This window comes from Cryptotermes secundus, unplaced genomic scaffold (genome assembly GCF_002891405.2).
Source record: "Cryptotermes secundus unplaced genomic scaffold, Csec_1.0 scaffold318, whole genome shotgun sequence".
NCBI lineage: Eukaryota > Metazoa > Arthropoda > Insecta > Blattodea > Kalotermitidae > Cryptotermes > Cryptotermes secundus.
The window spans coordinates 4453020-4466414 of NW_019730108.1; the positions used below are offsets into that span (position 1 = coordinate 4453020).

Below are 13395 nucleotides of genomic sequence, written 5' to 3' on the forward strand. Positions count from 1 at the left end.
TGGAGGAGAAGTTGTAAGAAGAGGAGGAGGAGGAGGAGAAGAAGGTAACAGCAAAGCAACAATCTTCTGGCGCAATAAGAGAAATGCTGAAAGCATGGGAAACTGTTGCATCGTACATTGAGAAGCATCACACTAATAAGGCAGTGGCTATGCGCACTACAAATTTATTTAATGATAATGCTGTGTCGCATTTTCACCAAATTTTGAAGCGTCGGCAAAAACAAATGTCTCTAGACAGCTTTCTAGTAAAAAATAAATAGATATGTATCATAAATAACAAACTAATTATTGCGATTTTTTTTTTGTTTTCTGCAAATTGAATTCTGCATAGAAGATAAGATGAAGATGATTCATGCTCCTTAACAATGTATATATAATTTTCTTTGAATAAACGTTACACATAAAATTTTTCGAGTATTTTTTTCGGCATGGAACACATTATTGTATTTTACATTAATTTATATGGGAAAAACTGTTTCGCTTAACGAGTGTTTCACATTACGAGTAAGATTCTGGTACGAATTATGCTCATTAAGCGAGGTTCCATTGTATTACCTTTCATGAACAAGTTCCATAATTTTGACTAAATATAAAAGAAAGGTCATAAGAAAGAACCGAATTAAGCTTTAGTGTCAGGTAACAGGGGATTTTAAATCTTCCAATACTATACTGGCAGCCAGTTTTAACTTTGGGTAACAGGTTATTGTCTGGGAACAGAGGATTTTAGCTCCTGCAGCAGTGTTTCTCAACTGCTGGGCCACTGCCCCGTACTGGGCCCTGGAATCAATTATACAGGGCTCTCATCTTATTAGAAAAAATTACCAGGCCACAGTCTCACAAAGGTTAAGAACCACTGTCTTACATTACTCTGGGACTGGTGGCTGTATTTTATCCTGCATACTGAAAAGTGCAGTGTTCAGACAAAACCAAGTATATGCACCATTGTAATGCAATACAGACCATTCTACAACACTGGAAGATGAAAAGTACATAGTTTCTTTTTTAGTTTCTTCAGGTGGGATGAGACTGAGTCCACATGCTATGCTGGCCATTGTTTGGTCTACTGTACCAGTCCCAGATGATACATGATGAGTACGGAGCAGTCGGTGGAATGGCAATGGTCAGGGAAAACCAAAGTACTCAGAGAAAACCTATCCCAGTGCCACCATGTCCACCATAAATCCCACATGATCTGACCTGGGCTTGAACCTGGGCCAGCACGGTGAGAAGCCGGTGACTAACCACCTGAGCTAAGAGGCCTCCGTAGTCTAGAGGTAACGTTCCCACCTCATGACTCGTAGTACGCGGGTTCAAATACCTGGCGGAGGTCGTCGAATTTTTAAGGGCGGAAAAATTCAGGGAACAAGTCCTCCGGGAGGGACTTTAAGCCGTGGGTCCTGTGTTGTAGCTTTACGGCACGTAAGAGAACCTCATATTTCCAAAGGAGGTCACTGAGCCAAATTAACGACGTTTCCCGCCCAACAGCAGTCTCTAATACCTCTGGTAGATGGGGGAAGCATTATAGATACCTCTCAGCTAGTAGAGCCGGTCTCGCTGGCTTGGCGGGACTGATGGTAAGCACCAGTACCGGTAGGATATAGAGACTGGTAGAAATCATAGAGGGAAGCACAATGGACCAATACAGGTCTCAGTGCATGGGGAAACCCACCCTCTCCAATAACTAACTAACTAACTAACCACCTCAGCTATGGCATGGCCTTGAAAATTATGTAAAACAAATGCATAATGGGGGGGGGGTGTTTGAACATGATGAAGGTTTTAACATTCGTAATTTTCCACTAGATAAAAGGACCAGACAGGGATGTTTCACGTTGCTATATTGGCATTATTAAAGCAAACAGCTGTCATGTGCTTCCTTCTACACTTCTTCCGTGCTTTCTTTGTGAAGAAGATGGGATAACTGGAAGAGAGAAACTTTGTTTTTAAAATTTCCAGAACACATGAAGTCTTGAATGAGACACAGTGGAATCAATCATATACTATCTGACTTAGGAGTTATTTCACCATCTAGATCCATCTACATGGCAAAAAACTACTTAGTCATATCTACACAGTGCAACAGGAAATATAACATTAACAAGACCATATACTAATTTTCATGGACATTCATCAGACAAGGCTGTCTTTGGATCATTTAAATTTAGGCATACAGCCTGTAAAAGTAAACTGACTTGTAAACTACACTGGAGAAAAGATAGGTGCAGCCAATTTAAAGGAAGCCTTCATAACTAGAACAGTATAGCACGTTTTGAGATACTAGGAATTTGGCTATTCTCCAAAACTGTGTTTGCTGATTATTATTTTAAAAAATTTTCTCTCACCGACATGTCTCTGAATAATGTTGAAGGCCAAAGTCCACATGAAAATTCTGAAATGCTGTTAGATTACCTTCCTCTAATATTCCTGACATTCGAAACATACAGGGTCTACCAAAAAATATGCTGGGATTTCAGGCACCTGTAGCTTAGGAACAAAAACAGATACGAGGGCTATGCAGTATCTTATTCATCAACTGAAAGTTTTTATACACAAGTGGAAATACTGCTAGGTGGGGGGGGAAGTAAATGCTGTCCCTGTAACAGGCCATGAATGCCCATAGGGCTGTGAGACATCGAGGCTCCCACATTTTCCAGATAATTGGCTCACAGATGGTGGTGAGGTTGTCAACCTTATATGCTGGCCATGCTTTACCCTCAGGAAGATTCCTGGTACCCATTTCTGTAAGAGGCTGAGTCAAAAGCAGGGCCACAGTGCAGCTGGAAGGATTAGGTCAATTAAAAAATCCAATGACCTCATCGGGATTCAAACCTACAACCTTCCAGCCAGTATCATACTGCTTCAACCAACTGTGCTAACAGGCACCCCCTGTTAGGTGCAGAACATTTCACAATGAGAGCCATATGCAGTTCTGTATACATCCCACCTATAGACCACCACTTGTCAGAAGTGCTGTTAACATCTCCTTTGTAAAACTTGCAAATCCTGCAGTGATCAATGTTTTGAGTTCATCAAGCATATTCACTTCAGCTGGTTCAGCAGTATATAATCACAAAACACAATATCAAAGCGTATACGGAAAAGAGCATACCTGCCTCTCTCTTTTCTTCTCTTCACGCTCTAACTCCTTTTGCTTATCCTCCCACTGCTTCTTGCCTTCTAGATGTTTCTTTAACTGCAAGGTTTTCTTAAAAACAAAATTACACGGTTAGTACCCATCCTCATGATAGCATACCATTCAGTGTTCATTCTACACTGTATATAGCTAAAAATGAACAGTACAATAAGCAAAAAAACAAAACAAACTCTGTGGCCTGTAGTCTGCAAGCAAACTATACTGACCAAGGTGAATCTAGTGCCAACTTTTGCAGATAGAGAGTGTTGCGTGGTCAGTGCAATGGATCCCTACGGCTGTTAATCTCGGTTTTCTATAGACTGGAGCCACTATTTCCTTGAAATAGCTCCTCAATTATCCTCACAAGGTTGAGTGGACCCCATCCCAGACCCATTACTTCTCAGAAAATCTGGTGGTGCAGGGAATCGAACCCGGGACCTCTAGATCTGTAGCCAGGAACTCTGACCACTAGGCCACAGAGGCGGTCAATGAACAGTACAATACATATATCATTATAATCTTTAAGCCTTGATGGATGGATTACTAATTACTGTAAACACATGGAAATCATATCTATTCAGTAAATTCCCCATTTTAACACAATCTTGCTTATACAGGGTGATTCACGAAGTTTTACCCCGGCTTATGGTACATATTTCTGGGGTTATTTCCTGCAAAATTTCCTTATAAACTTTTGGTCGATTTTCAATAGTTATGGAATAACAATAGATTTTCAAAACACATCAATGTGAATGCAGCGCTATGCTTCCCCCCTGGGCGACCTTGCGTTCCAGTCAGCTGTGTCAGCAGATAAGCTGACCGGCTGGAATGTTGCACGATCCTAGGCAAAGCGATCCAGTAGTGAACAGGACGTTGGGTTGGTGACTGTGAAGTTAAGATGCCGTACACATTTTCCACGGAGGAATATGCCAATATGGTGTTTGTTTTGGGTGTATGTGATGGAAATGCGAGAGCCACTACTGCCGAATATCACCGGCGTTATCCTATTCACAGGATTCTGAATCCTAAATCCATTAGCAGTACATTCAGCACATTAAGACAAAGTGGTTCTCTCTTCAGCGTTCGTATACAATATGAATGAAATCCTCTACATGAATTGTGCGAAGAAGAAACCACTCTCAATGCTTTAGAGTGCATTCCTTGTGCCAGTACAAGACATCTAGCTCAGCAGTTTGGTGTTTCTCAGTCCATGGTGTGGAGGACTCTTCATGAGAACAGGCTGCATCCTTATCATTTACAACAAGTACAGCACCTACAATGAGGAGACCATGCTCTTCGTCTGCAGTTCTGCAACTGGTTAAATGGAAATCGGCAGTTGTACCGCTTGATAATGTTCTGTGATGAGGCACAATTTACACGAGACGGGGTCAACAACAGTCACAACTTACATGTTTGGGCAGACAATAATCCCCGTGCCACGATAGAATCGAATTTTCAACACTGATTCAGTGTCAACATCTGGTGTGGTGTTCTGTATGATCAGCTAATCAGGCCGTTCATTTTATTGCATTTGGTGCTGGATGAAGGACATTGTGTACCAGGTAAAGGTACAAACGTGAAGAGTTGCTTGAATGTATACTGGACATGGCGATGACAATAAGGAAAAAACTTGTGGAACTGCGAAATGCTACGAGCGCAGTTCATACGCTTGCGACGTGTTGTGTTGACGTGCAGGGAGAAATTTTTGAAAATCTTATGTAAATCCAGTCGTTGTCTAAAGCACTAGTTTAAAGGAAACAGACTGATAGAAGGGTGTGATATGCAACCATTGGTATGTTTACAGAATGGGATGCTGAAAATAATGTAATTTTGTAACATAAAATTGATGAAAAATGTTGCACAAAGCAAAATTAACTGAAAAAAAAAAATGGTTTTAGAATGCTTCTTTCCTAAAACATTAACGATTTAAAAAGCGTTTGTATTGTATTTCTAATTTGTTTTGACTGAAATTCGAAGAAATCGCCAGTTTTCAAATTACTGTATCTCTTTAATTATGACTTGGATACCATTAATATATTAACATTTTTTGTTCCAAATTACCTCAGGAATGCCCTTCCTAAGTGGGGGTAAAACTTCGTGAATCACCCTGTATAGCTCAGTACCCTCACCAGCTGACTACTTTGCAGCAATGCAAGGGCCTTCTACAATGTGCATTTTTAAACCAACATAACATGCAATTTGAAAACCACAGCAAAACTGCTTTCCAGATAGCAGTCTCCAGGAAAAAAATTTGAACTCAGGGCTTCCAAAATATGAAGCTCAATTGCCATCAACTTGCCTGTAATACTCAGTCATTACTTTTGTTACTTCAATCAGTTTTGAACATTGCACTACATATTTCCAACTAGTAATATGTAGAACAGAAAAGTGTGTTAAAATTCAATAGACTATACGTATTTTAATACATAATTGCACATGTTCTTTGTCATAAGGATATATAGACAGATATGTTACCTTCCATTCTTCAATTTGTTGTTTCTTCTCTACTGAATCCTTCTGATATTGCACTTTACTTCTTAGATTTAATTCTACTGATTGAGAATTTGTATTGTTTTCTTGGTTCATTTTATTCTTTAAAGTTCTCCATTTCTGAATGGCTTGTTTTTGTTTGATTTTCAGAATTTCATACCGCTGATACCACTGTTCATGTAACATCATATCTTCTTCTGAAATATCTGCAACAACAAATGTGCACTATTAAAAATGTACCATGAATCTCTTAAGAGCATCCTATATTCCTATTTTCAATTTCTATATAGTAACAGGTTACAATTTTTGCCACTGCTACTACTGAAGTCCACTGATCACAGCGGCCATGTGGTCTAAGGAATGAACTATCTTCGCTCACTTGAACGCTGGGATCTTGATGTCTGTGTGTGTTCATTCTGTGCTTGTGGTGCTGTGTGTGTAGGTAGCAGCATTGGGACAGGCTGATCCTGTTGTGTTGTTGTGTGTATAGGTAGCAGCCTTGGGACAGGCTGATCCCCTGTCCAAGGGGTCCTACCAACTGCGTATAAGATTAAGAAACTGAAAAAGCAGCCAAGGTCCAACAAAGGGCTGTATAGCAATAGAGACAGATAGACTGCTGAAGTCCTAGCATTCCACTGCACATTTATACTATCAACAACCAATACTTAAATTTGAAAATTCTTCAAATGTAAATAAACAATTATTGTTTCTGTTAAACTATGAAAAAAATTAAAACATGTAATTTATAAATCTGTCCTTTCTTGACAAACACTGGTACGAATGTCGTCAGATAAAATGTTACTAAGATCTTCTTTATCACTTGTAATTAGCTCTGTGATTAATTCCAGGATTATTTTACAAGGCTTTCTCAACTGCATAAGTATTGAATGGTAGGATAACTGTGTGAATAGTTGGAAAGGATTTGGAAGAAAACATTCATGGTATATTTTAAGGTCCTGCCTCATTTTATGACTGGACTAAGGGGAGGAACCTCAGTCAGAGTAGCTGGTTTCACAACCAAATTCAGACCCAGGTAAGGTAAGGCTGACTTCTTGTGCTTAAATAAGTATCATGCCATGAAGACATTGGTAGAGTGGAGGTATAGCTCCGTGCATTCATAACCTTGGAGGTGAATGGTGAGTTTCAAGCTCTGGCTACACCACCATTGGGGAAAGAACTCCCAGTACTCACTGGATAGGATGCAGGATGGGTCACTGGTCTTGATTATGTGATGAAGAGAAAAAATCCTTATTTCTGCTGGGAATAAAACCCCAGTCATCCCACCCATAGCAGAGTCATTATACTGATAAAGCTATCCTGTATTAAATGTATACTTGGGGGCTGTCAACATAACAATTGATTATAAACCGATATTCAAATGTTTTTTAACATTTGGGTTATTTTATTTTCATACCACTGCATGTTTTGATCTACAAAGATCATCAGGTGGTGTTTCCGTGAATACATATCCTTACTGAATTATCAAAATGGACCCATTTTTTTCATTTATCAGTAATATAACAATCTAAATTTTAATTTTAAGTTTTTATGTAAGACATGTCTCGAATAATCTGTTAAATTTAAACGAGTTAAAGGTTAAAATTTAAAATATAATAAAAGCAAGTAAAGTAAAGTAAAGTAAAGTAAAGCTAACCCTGTAACAGGCCGTGAAGGACCATAGGGTTGTGAGACGTTGAGGGTCCCACATTATCTAGACAATTGGCTCAAAGATGGTGGTAAGGTTGTCATCCTTACGTGCTGGCTGCGCTTTACCCCCGAGGAAAATTATTTAATTAATTCTTGATACTCATTTCTGTCAGAGGCTGAGTTGACTCCAGGGCCACAGTGCAGCTGGAACAATTAGGTCAACTGAAAAAAATCCAATGACCTCATCGGGACTTGAACCTGCGACCTTCTGGCTTGTAGCATAGCCCCTCAACCAACTACGCTACCGGGAGGTGTCAAAATGTGGCTGAGCTCACAGGCATACAAAGCCTTGAAGAAAGCAGTCTTCTGGGATTTGGCACCGTGTATATGTGGTGTTAACCGACGTTTCGGAGGAACGTATCGCCCCCATCTTCAGGGTAGAAGAAAAAGTATAAGAAATCTGCAAGCGACAACACCGTGAGAAACGGTAAAGCAGCCAAATCCCAGAAGACTGCTTTCTTCATAGTCACCGCCGTGAAAGCCTCAAATCTTACATACAAGGCCTTGTTCCCCAATATGACTAGTGCCTTAATTTCAGCAGTTACTATTTCAAGAAGTAACTTAAGTATATACATATTTTTTGTATATAATAATTTCTTCTCACTTTCTGAACAGCCCTCATACCTTGTGTGTGGTTGAGTGTCGGGAGATAACTGAAGTAAGTGAGCTGATATGAGTGAGTGCTCTAGAATCCATTTCGATAATTCAGTAACAACATATGTATTCATAAAAAAACACTGGATGACCTTTGTAGATCGAAACATGTAGTGGTATAAACACAAAATAAGCTGAAAATTAAACAGTTTAAGGTCAGTTTATAATCAACTGTTGTGTTAAAATCCCTAAGCATACCTTTAATACATGATACACAACAGGATGCAGAAAACAAAGATGAGCTATTCTCATTCGGGGCTTACTAAACATGATGCAGAGGTGCCAACAACCTACCCATGAAATTCAGCATTTACTTCTGTGTTAGTATCTGGTTACTAAGAGGGACAGTCAGTCAATACGACACAAATTGAAGAAAAGCAGCTGTAATGGATGGAATAAGTTTCCTATGCGTACCACTAGGTAGCAGTACAGTCCAGCTTCATGACAGTCTAGGTAGCAGACCCACATGCACATGTTCAGAGGTTGGTCTCAGTAGTCAAAATGGTGACAATACATGAAGAGTGTAATACCGATGAGCAGCGCTCTGTTGTGTGCTTTTTTGTGGGCAAAAGGACTCAATGCAATGGATATTCATAAAGAAATATTCNAACAGTCCAGCTTCATGACAGTCTAGGTAGTACATGCACATATTCAGAGGTTGGTCTCAGTAGTCAAAATGGTGACAATACATGAAGAGTGTAATACCGATGAGCAGCGCTCTGTTGTGTGCTTTTTTGTGGGCAAAAGGACTCAATGCAATGGATATTCATAAAGAAATATTCCCAAATTACCATGGGAAGTGTTTGTCATGTAAAGCAGTTCACAACTGAGTCAAGAAATTCTCTTGAGGATATTTGGAAGTTGCATTTCAGAAAGCAGTGCAGAATTGGCTGAGATAACAGCCAAAGGACTTTTATGCTGCAGGTTTCAATGCCCTGGTAAAGAGATGGGACAAGTGTATCAAAATTGGTGGAGGATATGTTGAGAAATAATGTTTTCTCTAGGGTTAAATATTACATGTTTTATATCAATTTTTTTATTAAGAGTCTGTCTTCGCGATAACCTGTTTACCACTTGTTGCCTAGCAATGGGTGTACACATAACATTAAAATATGTTATGTGGTGGAAGGCCTACATTACTTTACAGACCATTGTCACTGAGGGAGAATAATTTGGTCACATGGTTATTCTATGATGTCACACGATGTTAAATGAGACAGCATAGTAAAATTTGAGGTTTCTGTTCCAGTGACAATCACACTGCAGAATAAGTGGTAATGAATTAGGAGGGGAACCAAGCTGAGTGGTGTGGTGGTAATTCTCTAGACTTGTATTTGGGAGGTGCATGGTTTGTATCTTGGCAAGGACAATAGCTACCTTGACTAATGTCTTCTGTGACTCTCCTCAGTCCCTGCACACAACTTCCAGGATAGTACCATGATTAGGCCATGACCACTTCCTCACAAATTCTTTTTAATTCATTATTCAACAACTTAGTCAAGACAATTGCCCCTGATCAGAATCTGAATTCAGTCAAGGTCAGATCTGTTACCTGTGTTCCAGTCTGCTTGGTACATTTCTGTCCTCTATTACATTCACTATAGTGAAGATTCCCAGTTCCTTTGATCCTAATTTTTGACTCACATTATCAAATGGCACCTGTATTATTTTTTTCTGGAGTGTTCTCCTTAAGTGAAACACTTTCAAATTTAATCCTGTTGCTCTATGATGCAACATTCGGGGAATACCTAATTAATTTATGTACAATTTTTGGGCCAATTAATTCACAATAATCATTAAATCTTATATTTTTGCATATTGTATTCAAAAAGGTTCTTGCCCTTCAACGGTTTCTAGTTGCACAGCTCTGCATTGCATCATACAACTTACCAGGGAGATGCTGTTTCAAAGATCTGAGAAATGAAGCTTTTCCTTTGTGTTTATTACGAAGGTGGAGAAATAAACAATGATCTTCTTCACCCCAACCACCAGTGTGACCCCCAGTGTTTTGGAGGAATGTCTGGAAAGTTGAAACTTCCTGAAAAATAATAGAAACAAGTTCTGGGAAGAACTAATGCCTACTTTTCTGTGATACAATATGGACTGCACAGAAAACAAAGCATGGAACAACACACTGTGATCAAATTCCTTGGAGAAAACGTCCTGTCTGCTGAAATTCACCATGAACTCCAGCAAAAGTATGGGGAAGAGTGTCTCTCACAGACCCGTGTGTTTGAGTGGTGTAAGTGCTTCAGAGAGGGCAGAAGGCACGTGGAGAATGAACCGCATGATCGTCGGCCGCGAACATCCGTCACCGAGCCAAACACTGATCGTGCAGACGTGCTTATTTGTGAGAATAGGTGCATCACTATCAAGGAACTTGGAGCAATGCTGTCCATCAGTGTTGGTAGTGTAGAAGACATCATGAAATACCACCTGCACTATCGCAAGGTGAATGAACGGTGGGTACCATGCACTTTGACGGACGTGGACAAAATGGTGAGCATGCAAGCTGCCAGTTGTCTCCTACAACAGTTTGAAGACGAAGGTGGATGCATTTTTTCAGCCTATAGTGACCACCAGTGAAACGTGGGTGCACTACTTCATTCCCAATTCCCAGCAGCCATCACACGAGTGGCGGCATACCAGCTCTCCCAAACTCAAGAGAGCGCAGAGGAGCCATTTGGCAGGAAAAGTGATGGCAACGTTCTTCTGGGACTGGCAGGGGGTTATCCATGTACACTTTCTGACAGATGCCAGAACAGTCAATGCAGCTTATTACTCAGACCTCCTGGCAACAGACGTGAAGGAAAAGATCCAGTCCAAGTGGAAGACAGGTGGAAAGTGGGTAGCCTTCCTTCAAGACAATGCACGCCCCCATACGGCCAGAACAATGGAAACCCTCCAGAAATTGAAATGGAACCTTCCTACACATCCGCCATACAGTCCCGATTTGACCCCAAGTGATTCCTACATGTTCGGAAGGCTCAAATCAGACTTGCAAAGCATGCAGTTTGTGGACGACGCTGTCATCCAGACTGTTCAGGAGTGGATACGCCGCCAACAAGGCTTTTTTTAAAAAGGCATCAGGATTCTTCCAGAACGTTGGAAAAAATGTGTTGATTCTGGAGGGGCATACGTTGAAGACTGACATGTGCAAGTAAGTGTTTGGCAATAATGCTTAAAAAAAATCAGTCCCGGTCATATTTGAACCACCTTGTATTATTGTGTGTAACTGCTGCCACGGGAATGAGTTTACTGACATCTTCCCTAGCACCAAAAGGGATACACTTAACCAAGCTATCCCTTGCAACGATAGTAGGGATACACATGCAGACACACAGACTGATGGGAGGGATTTATGAAGTATGCCAATGAGATGGGCTCAGATGTCATAATTTACATATCAAGTTTAACAAAAAATAGTTCAGGCATTCAAAAACTGAAGGGGGGGATACATAGAGAGCATGGAGATAGCATAAGCCTACTTTATGAAATAGGCCAAAAATAAATTATGACATGAAATTTACTGAACTCATTATGAATTCAATATCCTTTCTTGTCTTTGAACAAGCTGTTAGTATTATTAATCCTGTATATATCAGAAAACTGCAAAGACCTCTCAAACGTTACAAGATTCTGACTAGTAACATCCATAGCCTAGACTATACCACAACTCAGGCGGTTAGTTGCTGCTTTCTTCCATGGCAGCCTGGCTTCAATCCCAGGTCAGGTCACATGGGATCTATGGTGGAAAAAGTGGCCCTGGGACAGGTTTTCTCTGAATAGTTCAGTTTCACTTGTAAATTCTCATTTCATTGCCTACTTCAAATTAAATTAACATCAACAGCCAATTCTGGTGGTTACAGGGTACTCAGTATAGCACCACTTTAACATATGTAAATATTCTGTTACACTGTTACAGTACAGACCTTATGATAGACCCTCCCCCAAGGAGACCTACCACTTGTCTCAATAAGGATTTAGAACAACTTTACTGCAGATAAACTTAAAGCTCACTTTTGGCTGTGACACCCATACAAGATCTGAGCAGGACTCAGAACACCTATTTTCTTAAGACATAAATTTCTGGTCTTACAGATCTGTTACTGTTATAATATATGAAAACAACTCATTACTTCAGAACAGATTTTGTATATATTAAATTTGTTATATATAATCTCAAAGTTCAGTGCTGTCACTACATTTGTAACTGTTAACCTTCTCTGGTCATATGTCGAGAAATAATCGACACGACAGTGTTACCCGGACGAATGTCGATATATGGCTGACAATGTTTATTTCGCGCTTCTCCGGTCATATTTTTGATAATATGTCACTAGTTGGCACTGTATACTATACCAATGTATTCATGAATGTTTTGTCTCAAGAAAAGTTGCATGTTTTTAAATCTGTTACCATACATCATACAAGAACGCTATATTAAGTGGTGCTAGCACTGTTCCCACATCACAAGTTCGCCCATCTACCATGCTGTTATCACAGAATGCAGGAAACTTAAATATACAGAGTTGCTGGGGTGGCCTAGAATGGCATATCAATACTGTTTCATGAAAACTGCTCAGCTGGTTCAACAGTTAAAAGGATATACACATACACACCATGGTGTTCTCATGTGCATATGCTTTTCCCTTAAAAAAGAAAGTACACTGTAAAATATATTATTTCTGTATTATTTCTGGGTTTATTTAATGGTGGTTCATTATAAATATGAGACTGACTGACTGTTGGTCGCAATGTGACTTGATATGCCCTGGGAGTAAGAATGTTGGACTGTGGGAAGTTCCCACAACTGAATATATCATGCATGTATGTTAAAGATCATGAAGAATATGTGGGAGAGAAGGAGAAAGGAAGAGCTTGTAACCTAGCATGCATTACCATCTCACCATTTGCTTGAAGGCACCAAGAAAAATCATAAAAGCCTCAGACAGGAACACCAATATCTGGGCCAAGTTCCAAACTTTGTATTTCCCATATATGAAGCAGAAGTGCTAAGCATTACAATGTGAAGTTTGATAGAAATATCCACAACTGATCAACAGTCCTGATATTGGAGGACTGAAGAGAACAATTGTAATGGTAACAATGATGGCAGCTGATATGGTAATAGTAACTGTGATGATGACATCTAAACACTTGAAAGCAAAGGTTTTGTAACTTACCTCCTTAATATTATCAGTGTTTGAAATATATGACTTTGAAACAGTTCTCACTGGGAGTTTTAGCAGTGATGGCTTCACAGCCTGGCTCCAATCAACATATTTGTTTTCCAAATTGTTTAGGTCATGAGTCAAGGTACATTCTTCTTCTAATAATTTCCCAAATCTGTACACAAGCACATAATATACGAGAAACTATACACTGGACAAGTCATTGGCCAAGTCTAT

General features: G+C 39.7%; 1 protein-coding gene across 4 annotated transcripts in view; it reads right to left on the bottom strand.

Annotated features, from left to right (window-relative positions):
• LOC111866058 (coiled-coil domain-containing protein 112) overlaps window positions 1-13395 on the bottom strand; it is a 31553-nt gene that overhangs the window by 5659 nt on the left and 12499 nt on the right. For all 4 annotated transcript variants that reach the window (XM_023854598.2, XM_023854599.2, XM_023854596.2 and 1 more), the window contains exons 5-8: window positions 13171-13333; window positions 9875-10022; window positions 5609-5829; window positions 3110-3205 (exon numbers count right to left, since the gene is read on the bottom strand). In XM_023854598.2, the coding sequence (XP_023710366.1) occupies window positions 3110-3205; window positions 5609-5829; window positions 9875-10022; window positions 13171-13333 (628 nt within the window). The remainder of the gene's footprint in view (window positions 1-3109; window positions 3206-5608; window positions 5830-9874; window positions 10023-13170; window positions 13334-13395) is intronic.